Below are 15908 nucleotides of genomic sequence, written 5' to 3'. Positions count from 1 at the left end.
TATAACTTTTTCTTAGGGTATGTCTACACTACCACATTAGTTCGATTTAACTTAATTCGAATTTGTGGACTCGACCTTACAAAGTCGAATTTGTGTGTCCACACTAAGGACACTAATTCGACTTTGTGAGTCCACACTAACGGGGCAAGCGTTGACATTGGAGGCGGTGCACTGTGGGAAGCTATCCCACAGTCCCCACTGCCCATTTGAATTCTGGGATTTCCCCACAATGCATGCTGGGGGGAAAAATGTGTCGAGGGTGGTCTTGGGTAACTGTCATCATTCAACATGCTTTCGGACGTCTCACGGGGAGATGGAGGAGCTTACTGACTCGCTCGGATCTCAGCGAAACCACTATCCCCATTGTTATTGCAGCTTGCTATGTGCTCCACAATCTCTGTGAGAGCAAGGGGGAGACCTTTATGGCGGGATGGGAGGTTGAGGCAAATCACCTGGCTGCTGATTATGCTCAGCCAGACAGCCGTGCAATTAGAAGAACCCAGCGGGAAGCGCTGTGCATCCGGGAGGCTTTGAAAGCTAGATTCCTCAGGGAGCAGGGTAACCTGTGACTGTTCAGTTTCTTTACAGAGAAGCTGAACCTGCCCCTGCTTCAGTTACTGTTGACTTTCTTCTGCGGTTACATATCCCGTTCACCACGTTTCCCCCCTTCCAACACACGTTTAAAAATAAAGTTAATGGAACGTTGTTAATTAACAACATTTTCTTTATTAATGAATTCGTGTTAAAGGGTTGAAACAGAGACGCAGACTGTGGTGGGTAGGGTGTGCAGTGATGTTAACACCGCTTCTACACTCGAGGAATGATAGGCTCCTGCTCCTAGAGCGGTCTGCAGTGCCGGACTGGTTGTTTCAACGGAGCCTGCCATCCCTCCTTTTCGGGACTCTGTGTGCGGGGGCTATGTGACCTTGTGGCGGGGGGAGGACGGTTACAGATTCCCCTGCTGCGTGACTCTGTGGTCCGGGACAAGGACCGCTGCATAAGTTCTGTAACCTCCCTCCCATGCCACAAAGTCACGTACCCCCCCACCCACACAGAACATGGAAAACACCTCCCAGACCGACCAGGGTGCCTACTGACTGCACTGTGTGTGTGACCTGCTGTTGATCCTGCCCCCGTGTCTGTACCCTGGTAAAGGTGACTGTCCTATGCAATTAACAACCCCCTTCCCCTCCCCTCCCCTCCTTCACAGACAGTCTTCTGTAGAAAAACTTGACGGAAATAGTAATTAACAGCAAACTACTTTTAATAATCAACTACACAGTTAGGGGATGAAACTGGGATTGGGGCTTCGGTGAGCCAGGAAGGGAAGGACTTCTCAACATTTAGGGAATGAGAGCCTTCTTGTATTTGTGCACTCTGCAGGGGTGCAGTGACAGTTTTCACGGCCCCTGGCGCCCCTCCTTCTTGTTACTTTGGGTGAGGGGGGTTTGGGACTTTGTGTCGGGGGAGGGCGGTTGCAGATACAGTGCAGGGGGCTCTGTCCTCCTGCCTGCGGTCCTGCAGAACATCCACAAGGCGCCGGAGCGTGTCAAATTTTCCCTGGGCATTTCCTGTGTGGCTGGTCAGAACATCCAAGCTCGGACTGCTATCCAGAGCGTCAACAGAGTGGTGCACTGTGGGATAGCTCCCGGAGCTACTAAGGTTGATTTCTGTCCACACATAGCCTAATTCGACATAGCCATGTCAAATTTAGCGCTACTCCCCTCGTCGGGGAGGAGTACAGAATTCGAACTAAAGAGCCCTCTAGGTCGAACTAATTAGCTTCCTGGTGTGGACGGGTGCACAGTTAAGTCGAATTAACGCTGCTAAATTCGACATAAACTCCTAGTGTAGACCAGGCCTTAGGGTATGTTTACACAGCAAAGAAGAATCCACAGCTGGCCTGTGCTAGCTGACTTGGGCTCGTGGAACTCGGGCTGTGGGGCTGTTCCATTGCCATGTAGACTTCCAAGCTTGGGCTGGAGCCCAGGGTCTGGGATCCTTTATCCCCACAGAGTCCTAGAGCCTGGGCTCCAGCCTGAGCCTGGAAGTTTACACAACAATGAAACAGCCCCGTAGCCCGAGCCCTGCGAACCTGAGTCTACAGCTGGCGCACGTAGACTGTGTAGACCAGTGGAGGACAACCTGCGGCCCATGGGCCGCACGCAGCCCGTCAGGGCAATCTGCTAGCAGGCCGCGAAACAGTTTGTTTACATTGACCGTCCGCAGGCACGGCTGCCCGCAGCTCCCAGTGGCCACGGTTCGCCGTTCTTGGCCAATGGGAGCTGCGGGAAGCGATGACCAGCACGTCGCTGCAGCCCGCGCTGCTTCCCGCAGCTCCCATTGGCTGGGAATGGTGAACTGCGGCCACTGGGAGCTGCGGGCAGCCGTGCCTATGGATGGTCAATATAAACAAACTGTCTCACAGCCCATCAGCAGATTGACCTGACGAGCCGCGGGCAGCCCGCAGGCCACAGGTTGCCCACCACTTGTGTAGACATTCCGTTACTTGGCATTGTTGCTCTTTGAGCAATCATTATACAGTGGATCATGTAAAAAACTAAATAAAATAAAAACCCTACATCCCTTATGTCTGAGTACATATAACCTTGTGCCATTAAGCACAATTTATAGAATGTTTGGTATGTTCTTTTGTGAAGGCCAGGGCTCTATAATGTGTATTTCAGAGAAGGAGGAAACAAACACTTTCCTTGATTATCCTATTAAACTGATATCAAGTCATGAGAAAGGAAAATATATTGTTATAGCCACTTAATTACAAATAGCAAATTGGAATAACTGCATTCTGCATGGATTTTGAAATGTGATTTATTTATTACAAGACTCATTTACTATTATTATTGTGGTATGGCAGCACTACAATAGTTAAGGTTGCACCATGACATCTATTTAAAGGTGAACCTTTTTAAGTCCTCTAAAATCAACATGCTTAGTCAGATTTCTTTGAAATTTAGTGTGCCTCAAGAATACACAGGTATGGTTAATGACCCAAATTTGGACTCATTTAAGCCCAGAGTTCCAGAAATATAAGCCTTGAAAAAAATACCCATTTTAAAAAAGAAAGTGTCTAGGTGGATCTCCCCCCCCGATGTGGTGCAGGTCAAAATGATCTCAGTCTGTTGAGGTTTACCCAGGGTACATGGCACTCACTAAATCTTTGGGGGACACAAACTGAGAACAGTATTTAAGAAAATGTACATTTTTTTACACTGTTCATGCTCCAGTGCAGAAAAATGGCTAGATGGTTTCTATTCCCACCATTTTATATGCTTTAAAGTTCAACTCCTGTAAGTGCTTTAAAATCCGAACATTTATTCAGATTGCTTTGAAATGTGGTGTGCCTCACAGGATCACTGAGTAGCATTAGTGATCCAAATTTGGGGTCATCTAACCTAGGGTTCCTGAATTACAGCCACCCTCTCCCCCCAACCACCCAACCTCCAACCCAGTTTCCTTCTGCTGCCTTGTACTGTTACAGTGAGAGGGTCTGATTGGATGAATCACAGACCTTTTGATGGCTGTGAACTCACCCTTCAATCAACATAACTAAGGATATGTTAATCACAAGCCCGCACCTAAGGGCTTGGCTACACTTGTGAGTCAGAGCACATTAAAGCAGCCCCCGGAACCCTAACTCACGACCCATCCACACTGGCAAGGCACTTAGAGAGCTCCGACTCCGTGGCTAGAGCACTCCTGGTAATCTACCTTGGCGAGAAGCATAATGCTTGGTGCGCTTTGGGTGAAATGCCCAGGCATCAGTGTGAACGAGGTGTTGCATTACTGTGCTCTGATCGGCCTCCGGACGTCCCATAATCCCCTTAAGTCAAGTGGCCACTCTTGTCTTGTTTTGGAATTGCTGCAGGAATGCGTCTATCAAAGCAAACAATTACTGTGGGAGATCTGCTGCTCTTTGAATTTACAAGACAGCATGCTGACATGCTCTCAGCTCCCAAAAAACTCACTATCTCTCCCCCCACATACACACAACATGCTCCCTGTCACACTCCACCCCACCCCCCATTTGAAAAGCACATTGCAGCCACTTGCATGCTGGGAGAGCTACCACAATGCACTGCTCTCTGTGGCCACTGCAAGTGCTGCAAATGTGGCCATGCCAGTGCGCTTTCAGCTGTCAGTGTGGACAGATTGCAGCGCTTTCCCTTCTGCGCTCTATGAAGGCTGGTTTAACTGAAAGTACTCTACATTTGCAAGTGTAGCCATGCCCTAAGACAAAAGGAGGTTTGAATTGATGGCTGGAGGTTGCTACAATTTGTGAGTTGGGTGGTGTAACAGGTTGGACTCACCCCTGCGGCGCCTCCTGCTGGTGACTCCGGGAATTAGTTCTGTTCCAGCGTTCGGAGCGCCCTCTGCAGGCTGGTGATCCACCTGTCTTCAGGCCCCCGTGTCCCTCCCTGGACCCGGTGCCCTTTTACATGGGGTGCTGCCCCCTAGCAGTAACCCCTTTCTCTCTGGGTCTCCCCTTCTGTCTCAGGGAACCCCCACCCTCTATCCCTACCTTGCCTCAGTATTTGGCTACTGCCAGTCATTGTCTAGCCCCACACTCTGGGGCAGACTGCAGTATGAGCCTACTCATCACTGGCAAGGAGGGTTTGGACCTGCTGCCTTGGCCTACCCCTGGGCTGCCCTCTGCAACCCCCAGTACCTGTTGGCCCACTGCTAGGCCGCAGCCTGGGGCTTTCTAGGCTGGAGCTCCCCAGCTCCTCAGCCTTCCCCAGCCCTGCTTCACTCAGGTATCCAGTCTCCAGCTCCTAAGCAGCCAGGCCCATCTCTCTCTATAGCCAGAGAGAGACTGTCTGGCTCCTGGCTTCCCTGCCTTCTTATAAGGCCCTGTTCCTCAGTTTGGGGCATGGCCCCCAGCTGCAGCCACTTCCCCAATCAGCCCAGCCTTGAGAGCAGCCGCTCTCAAGCCCTGCCAGGCCACTTTTAAACCCCTTCAGGGAAGGAGCAGGGGCCATCCTGCTACAGGTGGCAATTTCATTTTTGGGGGAAATGTAATCAAAGGATTTGGGGGAAAAAAATTAAACATCGGTATGCCTGCTGGGAGGAGAGATTTGGGGTGGAAGTGTGGGGGAGGGTGGTTTGGGGCTGTAGGGAGAGGAGGGGGGTTATGGGAAGGGGAAATAAATAGGGATGGATGGTAGAGTAGATGAGGTTGGGGACTTAGGTGAGGGAGGCATGGCACCCTACAGCCCTGCTAGTGCACCCCAGCCCCTCCACCCCAATCCCAGTGCACCCCCAGCTCTGCCAATTCACCCCAACCCTCTGAGCCCCAATCCCCTGCGGCCAAACCTTCCTGTAGCTTAATCCCCTCCAGCCCTGCCAGTGCACCCCAAGACTGCTATGAATAATTGTTAGAACATTCATTGAGAAATTGGAAGGTTCCTAGCTGACTGAAAAATGTGTGCTGTATGGCATAGAAATACTTTCTCTCAAACATAAAACTGTCAGTATTGTGGAGCAGAAACCCTGTCTGTGATGTCTCTCCCTGGCCCTGCCACAAACCCCACCCTCCAACCATTCAGCAATGTGACCAGAAACGCCATTCCACCGTCACATAGTTGGCCTTCACTCCAGGTACTGCATGTGAGCCAGGCTGTGGGAAGTGGGGTGGAATTAACAACAAGAGAAATGTTTGTATGCCAGGGAGTGAAGATTTCAGGGAGATGAGTTCCCTGCTTGTGGTGGGGGGCCTGTGTACAGCATTGGGGAGGGGCCAAGTTGGAGGGGGGAATGTAGTGAATGGGTCAGGGTCATGACTAGGGATGTGTGGTGAAGCAAGGCTAGTAGGGCCCAGCTGGTGTGTGTGTGTTTACATGGGGTGGGCTGGCTCAGTATGCAAGTCGCAGGACATGATATGTACAACTGTCTAAATGACCACTAACTCCTACCAACACCATAGGTTTTCCTGTTTTAAAAAAAAGTATGAAATTCAGTGGCAAAGCACTATGTTAACACAGAGTTAAGGTTGCTTGGCAGTATGTCGTCATGCCCATGCTCTTTCAGCAGTGCCCCAATACACCCCATTAACACAAATACCTTTACTCTGCCAGCCTCACAGTTGCGGAAATGTACAAACTCTTCACTCTTCTTTACAACCCAGTCACTCTCACCCACCAGGATTCCAGGTAACACTATTAAAGGACATAAAGGTTGCACACGCCACCTTCCCTCTACCCTCTTTGAGCAATGCCTCAATATGCACACACTCACACTGGCCTTGGCACTGTAAGATTCAGATCCTGGCACACAATCACACACTTAGCCAACTCCCCAGAAAGAACATCGCACATATACTTGTTAAGAACCCTTCACACCTTTGATAGCCTTTTACCCTGAGGGTACATCTACATTGCAGCTGTGTGATTCCCAGCTCCTGTAGACTTCAAGCTAATGCACTAAAAACATCAGTGTAGCTGGGGTTGCACAGGCAGTGGCTTGGGCTAGATGCATGGTCCCCCTGGGTCCATGCTGGGCAGATAGCCCAAGTCACTGCCCGTCCTGCCCTGGCTACGCTGATATGTTTAGCATGCTAGCTTGAGCAGAAGTACCATGGGTACATCTATGTGAACTGGGAATCACAGTCCCACCTCAAATGTAGATATACCATATGCCATGCTGTCTGGAGTAGCTCAACACTGAGAGTACCAACTTCAGGGAAGACCCCCCCACCCCAAATGTGTAACAAATGTGAACTCCTGGATCACTATAACAGTCTTACCGTGGAGTCACAGACAGTGCCCTTGGCCTCTCCAGTCTATCTTACCACCCAGGCAAGTTGGCCTTAGTGATAAATGGTCACTTTCGCCAAAAATTCACACCATATTCAGGTTGCTTCCAGTCCCAAGAGACCAGTCACTTACCCCAGATCAATTCTTACCCTAGATCTTACACCAAAGACAAGGCTTGTAGCCAATCCTGTAATGAACTATCTAAAGGTTTACTAAATAGGAAAAAGAAATGAGAGTTATTTACAGATTAAAGCAAGCAAACATATACACGCAAATGAGTTATTACCTATATCCTAAGAGTTACAGTGTTTTAGTGATCTGTCAATTCAAAGTGTCTTTCGGAGCATACCTAGGAGGTTAACCCTGGGAATCTCTGTCTTCAGTTTGGTGTCTCTAGCCCTCTCAGAGTTCAGACAGGAAAGAAATGTAAAATTTTCCTGTGACTTGTTAAGTAAGGTAAAGTCTAGCAGGGATGTGTAACATTCTGTTAATGCTGAAAATGTGCAGTATGCAGGAATAAGCTTATCTTGTGACTATAGTAGGGATACAAGAGTATAAGGGAACGCTAATGATTTGGGTACCTTAGCTCTGCATTTCCATACTTTCCAACTATTTAAGAATAGTTTTACAAGTAGCTTATGTTAAAGGATCATTGAAGTCCCCCCCCACTTAAATTACTGAGATGTATTTACATCATTAATTCCAGTGTTGTGGGGTTTTTAGACTGGCAATTTCAGCTATGCTTAGATGTAGTGCATTGTAAATCCTGAAGCTTGCTAGTCATATTGAATAGTAAGCAAGTAAGTAATCAGAAAACAATTGTAAGAAATGTTGTGATGGCGTTCTTCAAAACCATGGATTCCATGATTTTCCATTGTTTGCTTTATTATCATGACTTTCCCTTTCCCCTCTACTCCATAGGACTAAAGTGGTATCATTGTTTCAAAGGATGTTGTTGATATGGTGACATGTCCCCTATGTGCACGTGTATATGTGAACCTCACTTAAAAACATCTTGCTTACAAAATCAGACATAAAAATACAAGTGTATAGGCACCCTATTACTGAAAAATTGCTTAATTTCTCATTTTTATCATATCATTATAAAATAATGTAATTGGAATATAAATATTGTACTTACATTTCAGTATATAGAGCAGTATAAACAAGTCATTGTCTATATGGAATTATAGTTTGTACTGACTTCGCTAGTGCTTTTTATGTGGCCTGTTGTAAAACTAGGCAAATATTTAGATGAGTTAATGTAACACCTGGAAGACCTCTGTGTACCCTTGGTTGAAAACCACTGCTGTAGATTATAGCCCAGTATGCCAATGTAAATGGGTGCCTGCCCTGTAGTGCCCACTGCTGGCGAAGTGTGGCTTTGCTGAGGCCTGCCTCAGTTTCCTCTTCACTCAGACCCCTCAAAAAGTCCTCACAGCCCAGCTATTCATTCCCCTCCCCGGGGCCAATTTATTAAGTCCTGCACAAAGTTTTTCAAAATAGAACTTAAACCGACAAAATCTTTATCCCAGGTTCAGATGGTCACAGCTCCTCCTCCCTGAGGGTCTGGCTTCCCTTCAGACTTCAAACACTCTTCTGCTCCAGTTCCAAGATGGGCACAGCCTTCCTCTCCGAGGGTCTGTTTTCCTCTCCTCCTAGCACCTGTTGCTTGGAGTATGGCCTTCTCCACAGGCTTTCCTGCTGGTGTCTTCCTGCAGGACTCAGGGCCCTGCAGCAGCCTTATGCCATGCTGTGCCTACAGGCATCTGCCAACCTGTACCTGCAGCTGTCTCCCTCTTTATAAGGCCCAGGGGCCTTCCCTTAAGCCCAACTGGGCAGCAGGTTTTTCACCTTCCTCTGCAGCGTGGGGCACAGGTCACTTGCTGGAGGATTCTCTGCAGCTTGAGATCTTCAAACCACAATTTGAGGACTTCAATAACTCAGACATAGGTTAGGGGTTTGTTACAGGAGTGGGTGGGTGAGATTCTGTGGCCTGCATTGTGCAGGAGGTCAGACTAGATGATCATAATGGTCCCTTCTGGCCTTAAAGTCTATGAGTCTATGAGCAGGTAATCATTCCATGTGCCCTGGACCCTGCTTCCTCTTAAAGGGATCAGTCACACTGTGACAGCGAACCTTATAATGAGGATGATCAAAGCACTATGGAGTAACTTCTGCTGTAAATCATAACCAGGAAGTATTTACTGTGTACATGTATTAGTGATATTATTAGTGTATTATTACCTGTGACACTGGCAATGCAAGAGCTCAGTACTGGACACTAAACAAGTTTCCAACCTGCTTTAGTACTGGTTATAGAAGTCACATGGGGGAAGCTGTAGGGAAAAATGTGATGAATGATTGGAGCCCAATTTTCAGAGTGGCTGTTCTTTCTGAAAGTCGGGGTGTTCAGGTTGGGAACCAAAATACTGAGGCAGCCACAGTCACTAGTCAATTTGGAAAATCTTGGCCATAATATTTAATCTTTAAAAAATGTGAATGTACTTTTTGGAATGTAAAATGAATATTAAAGCAGGTTAATTACTGTTCTGCAGTTACTTCCATTGGGCTGCCGCACTGCCAAGGTCACAACTGATATCACTTCTATACAAGATAACCACCTCCAGCAGAAGACATGCAGAAATGCCAATTGTGATTAAAAATGGAGGGCCAGATAGTGCTACTCCAGTGAAACCATTGGAACTGCTGTGGATTTACACTGGTTTAACAGAGCAGAATTTGGTCCTTAAGTAATACATTTCATAGTGTAAGTCCACAGGGTCAAACCCTGAAAGTGAAAGTGTTGCCTGGCTGAGAGCTTCAGAGTTGACCTGACTAGAGTTCTACTTACTCTAGCACTCTCATATTACTAAACTGAGCAAAATGGGTGCAGTTTTCCTTGACAATTTCATTTAATTAAAGTTGGTGGGGCCGGTATTTTTTAAAAGAGATGAATATTTAACCAGAATTTTAGATCCTACTTCTTATTAACAGACTTGCATACATTGAGAAGAAACCCATAGTTGTTTGTCTATTCTGTCACTAATCAGATAGGATAACGGAGAAATGCAGGAAATGTGAGACTTACAACTGGATTTTAATGAAAAAAAATTCATAGTACCCTGGGCATTTTTATTCAGAGGTCTGAAATTCTTATTAATTGGAACTCTGATGCTTTGGCAGCCCAGCACAAACACAGCAGCAGTGATGTCAGTTTTGCGGATAACAATCTCTTGAGACGTGAAACCTCATTAACTGAATATAATATTCATATCCCAAAGTGACACATCTACTCAAATTAGTTGCTTGAAAAACAGGATTCAGGACATGATTTAATCTGAGGAAAATGAGGACTAAGGGCAATGCACACATTTTCTAAAAGAAGACTCGTTAGACCAGCCTTAAATCTGAATGACAAGTAGTTCAATAAGACTGCCATAACCTTTGAAAAAGGGCTTGAATATTGATGTCTGATCCAACTGGTAAAGTCCCTAGAAATTTTGTTGAATGAGGAATTTGTTTAGGAATGTTTCTGGATTTGCAAAGTAAGTCAGTAGCGTCTTAAGAAGATCTTGTGTCACACAAGATTTCATTAGATGAGACATAAAATGAGCATTGAGTATGCTGCTCAAAGATTTGGATCGCTGTATTTGGTAAATTTCTTTTGTGAGATATAGCTCCAAGAAGAGCTGGGAATGTGTCAATTTGTATTGATAGAACCTGAAATCAAAGAAGAGGCAGCACGAATGGTGAGCTCAATGGACCCTTGTAAATGGTCTCTGATCAGTTTGGACAAATGTATCTGAGAAAGAAGAAACAGTGTATTTGACTGTGGTTTAGAGACATAGCATCTGGAATATATCTGGAGGCAAACACACTTGGCTTTGTGTTGCCTGTTTGCAAACAAATCCAAGTGGAGATGGCCTCACAAATTGGTTAATCTGTTTAATCATATATCAGAATAGCCACCTCTCTTAGCATCGGGTCTGGCTGGACGATCTGCCCGGAATTGTCGATGTTTTGGTTTTGTGTGTGTGTGGTTTTGGGGGTGGAAGGGAAGTGTGGGTGGGAGGTTGGCCATCAGCAAACTTGATCTGAAAACCCAGGGCCAGTTTAAACACATTCAGAATCCACAGCATATGGTTGGGGGCCCTGTCCTATGTAATAAATCATTCTCACCCTCGGCTTACTATTAAAATGTATGTTGTATGAACACAACAAAAAAACAACTCCCAGGCAATTTCCTGTATTCCTAGAGAGACCTAGGTAAGTTGGAGAGGAGAAGAAGTGCAGGCACAGGTGGGGCTGAGGAAAGGTTGGGAGTCCAGGGACAGTCAGGATAAGGGGACAGGCTGAGAGGGGGAAAGATGAAGGAAGAGGAGGCTGGTGTAGAGGAAGAGAATAGGGGTTCAGAGCAGCGGCAGCTCCAAGCACCAATGCTCCAAGCACCTGCCTAGGGCGGCAAGCCGCGGGGGGCGTCCTGCCGGTCCCTGCGAGGGAGGCAGTCAGGGAGCCTTCGGCGGCTTGCCTGTGGGAGGTCTGCCAGTCCCGCAGATTGGGCGGCAATTTGGCAGGGGGGATGCTGAAGGGGCGGGACCAGCGAACTTCCTGCAGAAACGCCGCCGAAGGCTCCCTGACTGCCATGCTTGGAGCAGCAAAAAAGCTAGAGCCCCCCCTGGTTCAGAGACAGACAGGCTGATGGGGAGATGAAGAGTAGACTAAGGCCAAACATCATGGCCTCTATCATATTCTTGTTGATCTCTTTACAGCTTTTGATACTGTTAACCAGTTTCTTCTTGAAATCCTGTCCTCTGTTAGCTTTCAAGATATTGTCCTTACCCTGCTTCCGCTCCTGCTTCTCTGACTGCTTCTGCAGTGTCTTATTTGGTGGGTCCTCCTCTTTCTTCCCTCTCCTTCTTTCAGCGGGGTCCCACAGAGTTCCATTTTGGTCCCCTCCCCTTCTTGCTCGGTACCCTGTCTCTGATGATCTTCTCTGCAAACATGGCTTTAACTATTACCTTTATACAGATTCCTCAGAGATCTACTTCTGTTTACAACCTGTCTCCCTCCATCCTAACCACATCTTGGCCTATCTTTCTGACGTCTCCTTGTGGGGTCTGGCCATCAGCTGAAACTTAACATGGCTAAAACTGAGCTTCTGATCTATCACCCACGTTCTCCCTTCTCCCTTCTTTATCTATCATAGTGGACAGCACCATCTTCCTCCCTGTCACTCAGGGTATGTCTACACCAGAAATGCTCCAGTGGCACAGCTGCACCTGCACTGCTGCAGTGTAGACATTTACTACAGAGACAGAAGGGGTTCTTCCATTGCTATATGTTTCTTTACTCAGTAGTGACTGGTCCAGATATAGGAGAACAGTCCGCTATTGCTACCAGTTACTCCATAAGCTCAAGTGGGCAGAGGTCTGTGCTCTGGATCTAAATGTTTCAGTCCTATTTGTGGCCAATGTGTGGGGGGGTCAGTATGATTCCACATGGGTTGTGTGGTGGTTTTTGTTTTATTTTTGTGGTTTTTATTTTCAGTGTGCTGTTTAAAAATAGGAATTTATATACAAGACAACTACATTAAAAACAATAAGGTTGCAAAGTCAAGCACTCAAAAGTCAGGACATTCCAGAATTGTGTGTGTGCATTATGATACAGTCTTCAATTACATAATCACATACTATTTTTCTTGACGGGATCCCTGCTTCATTCAGTTTTGACTATGGCAGTGGGAGTTGAAGTGTGCACTATATAACCGATAAACGCAAATGTTTTTCCTTTCTCTCCTTTAAGGGGCAGATGTTCATGCGACTGACCCAAGCCGTGGAATGACTCCACGGGAATGGGCTTGTTACACAGGAAGATCAGAAGCAGCCTTCCTCATGCAGAGGCTGATGGACAGGCCATGCCCTGAGCAGTTTTGTGACCAGTATAAGTCAGAATGGCCAAAGATGAAGGAACTTCTTGCCAAGGCCGCAGAACCAAAAAGCTGTTTGCAGAGGATCTCGGAGGGTGTGAGGTCAGCAATGTCATTCAGGGCTTCCTGTGGCCCTGAAGAAGATGGCGTCCTTGACCACATGGTTAGGATGACAACAAGTTTAAACAGCCCCTTTATTGCCATATCTTGCAGGACTGTGTGCCCAGGGAGCCCACCCTGCGTGGGGAAACGCACACTGGCTGTGCAGGAAATCCTTAGGAAGCAGAGAGCCCAGGATATCCGATCTCAGGACAAAGACCACGTTAGCAGCTATGAGAAATTATTTCAGAACTCCAGAGTCATGTTAATCCCCAAAAAGAAGGACCGGCGGGCTAGTCTGCAGCCCTTCAGCCTCACAGTAGCTCACATGAACACTGTGGTCACAAGGAAAGGAAGCCTCCTGCCTCTGCACCTACTGAGAAGGAGCAGTGTGAGGCCAGGATTTGTCATCCCCAAAGTCCGTGTCAACAAGGCTCCTCCACCCACCTACCAACCAGAGAAAGTGAGGAGGAAGAGCAGTGCCAAAGATGGCACTTATCTACAGATTCCCAAATGGAGATACAAAGAGCTAAAGGAGGAGCGGAAGAAGGCAGAGGAACAAGAGACGAGGAAAGCAGCAGAGGCTCAGAAACTGAGGCAGGGGTCTCCGCAGAAAAACAGGACATGACTCAATGGTGGGGATATCAGACATTCCATTGTTAACAGACTGTGCACATCAAAGTAGGGGCAACTAAATTGAATAATGGCCCTATGGCACTGAAATAGCACATGGGCTATCACTGACTGTATCTGGTGGAGTGTGTGTGGAAATCTTGGGGTTGAAGTGTAAAAAATTGTTTGTTTGCCCACTGGCAGAAAATTAAGGTGGTGATTTTTTCCCAAGATTAACAGCTGAGAAACAGCCTTCATGGCACATATGCATGAAAGGGCCATGTTTTGTGTTCATTTTCTACTGGATAAAATTAAGGGCTTCAGCTTTTGATACTAGTCACTCTCCCTTCCCCTTCGGTAGGACCATATGAATTGCAATGCTTTGTAATAATAATGAAAACCACAAAGAGTTTCAGGTATGCCACAATCTTGGTACAGTAGGTAATGAATCCGGGGCTATATGTAATGCATATCTTTTTGAATATGATAAAGCACTTTATGATTAACATTTTAATTCTGAAAACCAGAGTTTAAGACATCAAAGGTATCAAACACTACACATGCACTGTCTGAATGAATGTGATTCTTAACACTATTGGTTTTACTCTTTGAAGATAAAAAATGGCTGCACATCTAATATATACACTGTCTCAACAACTGAGATAATCAGATCCCCACTTGATGTAAATCAACCTGGTTCCATAAACGTCAATGAAGCTACACCCATTTACACCTGCTGTGGATTTGGCCCAATTTTTTAATGTCATGGTCAACTTTAAGATTCCCCTCCTCCCTTACAGTTTTTCCTTTACTTGCTATCGGCCTTCTTCTCTTTTGTCTCAGGGAATGTGCTATTCCACTCTCGGATGATTGCATTTACCTACAAAATCAGCGGCTGGTTGAAGGTCCTTTTACTAAATCTAAGTTTGCCCCTTGGGAATGGTCCAGTGTACAGCCAGAAAGGACCAGATGATCACTCAAATAATGAAATTGTCTTCTCCTACCTTCAAGAAGTAGATCATGGATAGTGAGTGCAGGAGTACTGTATGAAAATAATCAAAAAGGTCATATGAGGCAGCCCATTCACCAGCATTGGGAAATCCAGGATAGTCATCCTGGTGAGGGTCTGAGATAGTACATCACGGGTGCCAAATGGATAGTGCTGCATCTACCATCTCCATCCCAGTCCTTGGAAAACCATTTCTTAATATCAAATTCACAGCAGGAATCACCCAAGTTGTTCTTAAACTGGCAAATGAAGAGCAACATGTCAGGCATATTGTTCCACACCCTTCCTGGATCCCATAAAACTAATAAAGCATGCTGCATAAGGTAGCTTTACCAGCATCAAAGCCCTGTGACTTTCAGAGCAATTCCCTAAGTCCCACACATAATCCTAGCTGTAATGTTAGAACGTGAGTGGCATTTATGGCCACAGAAATGCACCGTTCCTGTATGCACATAGCCCTTTTGAAACTCAAAATTTGCTTAATTGGGCAAAGTTTATTTCAGTCCCTATTAAGGTTATTTTGGTTCTAGCAAGAGGAATGTGTAAAGGGCATAGAAACCACTTGTAAGTTTAGGAATTTTCTATAGATTTTTTTTTTATAGCAAGTTAGCTGACAAACTTTGGTAAGGGCTCTGTGCTTGCTACTTGCAGTAGAAAGATAATGTTAATAGTAGTATTCAAAAGAAAACAGCAAGGCATACAGTAAATAATGCATCTATGTTTTTATATTTCCTTCCATTTCAAAAGCACTGTATTGCTCTGTGTTCATTTCACTGTGTTACTCTGCATTCAAGACTAGATAGAACTTAAATGAGAATATTACTGAAAATGTTAATGCATAGGTAACCCGCCTTCACTATACTCTACAGCAGGGGCAGGCAAACTTTTTGGCCTGAGGGCTGTGTTGGGTTTTCGAAATTGTATGGAGGGCCGGTTAGGGGAGGCTGTGCCTCCCCAGACAGCCAGGGGTGGCCCGGCCCCTATCCGAGCCCCCTTACTTTTTGCCCCTTGATGGCCCCCCCAGGACCCCTGCCCCATCCAACCCTCCCAGCTCTCTGTCCCCTGACTGTCCCCGGGCCCCCTGCCCCTAACTGCCCCCCACCACCCCATCCAACCCCTCCCTCCTTCCTGAATACCCCCCAGGACACTGCCCCCATTCAACCCCCCTGTTCCCCACCCTCTGACTGCCCCGACCCCTATCCACACCCCAGGCCCCTGACTACAACCTATCCAACTCCCACCCCCCCGCTCCCTGCCCCCTTACCATGCTCCCTGGAGCACCGGTGGCTGGCAGCACTGCTGTACCAGGATAGGCAGTTGCGCTGCCCGGCTGGAGCCAGCCATGCACAGCACAGAGCACGGGTTCAGGCTGCGGCTCTGCAGCTGCGCTGCCCCAGGAGCTCGTCACCCCGCAGCCCAGAGCATTGGGCTGGCGGCGGAGTGAGCGAGCTGAGGCTGCGGGGGAGGGGGACAGCAGGAGAGGCGC

At 46.9% G+C, this 15908-nt stretch overlaps 1 protein-coding gene across 1 annotated transcript in view; it reads left to right on the top strand.

Annotated features, from left to right (window-relative positions):
• ANKRD33B (ankyrin repeat domain 33B) overlaps positions 1–14795 on the top strand; it is a 108455-nt gene extending 93660 nt beyond the window's left edge. Inside the window, exon 4 of the mRNA XM_045006809.1 lies at positions 12579–14795. Within this exon, the coding sequence (XP_044862744.1) occupies positions 12579–13429 (851 nt within the window). The 3' untranslated portion in view covers positions 13430–14795. The remainder of the gene's footprint in view (positions 1–12578) is intronic.
• Positions 14796–15908: the final 1113 nt, after the last annotated feature.

Source organism: Mauremys mutica, chromosome 2 (genome assembly GCF_020497125.1).
Source record: "Mauremys mutica isolate MM-2020 ecotype Southern chromosome 2, ASM2049712v1, whole genome shotgun sequence".
Taxonomy (NCBI): Eukaryota; Metazoa; Chordata; order Testudines; family Geoemydidae; genus Mauremys; species Mauremys mutica.
Note: the sequence above shows the minus strand (reverse complement) of the source record. Positions and strands in the feature narration are given on the sequence as shown.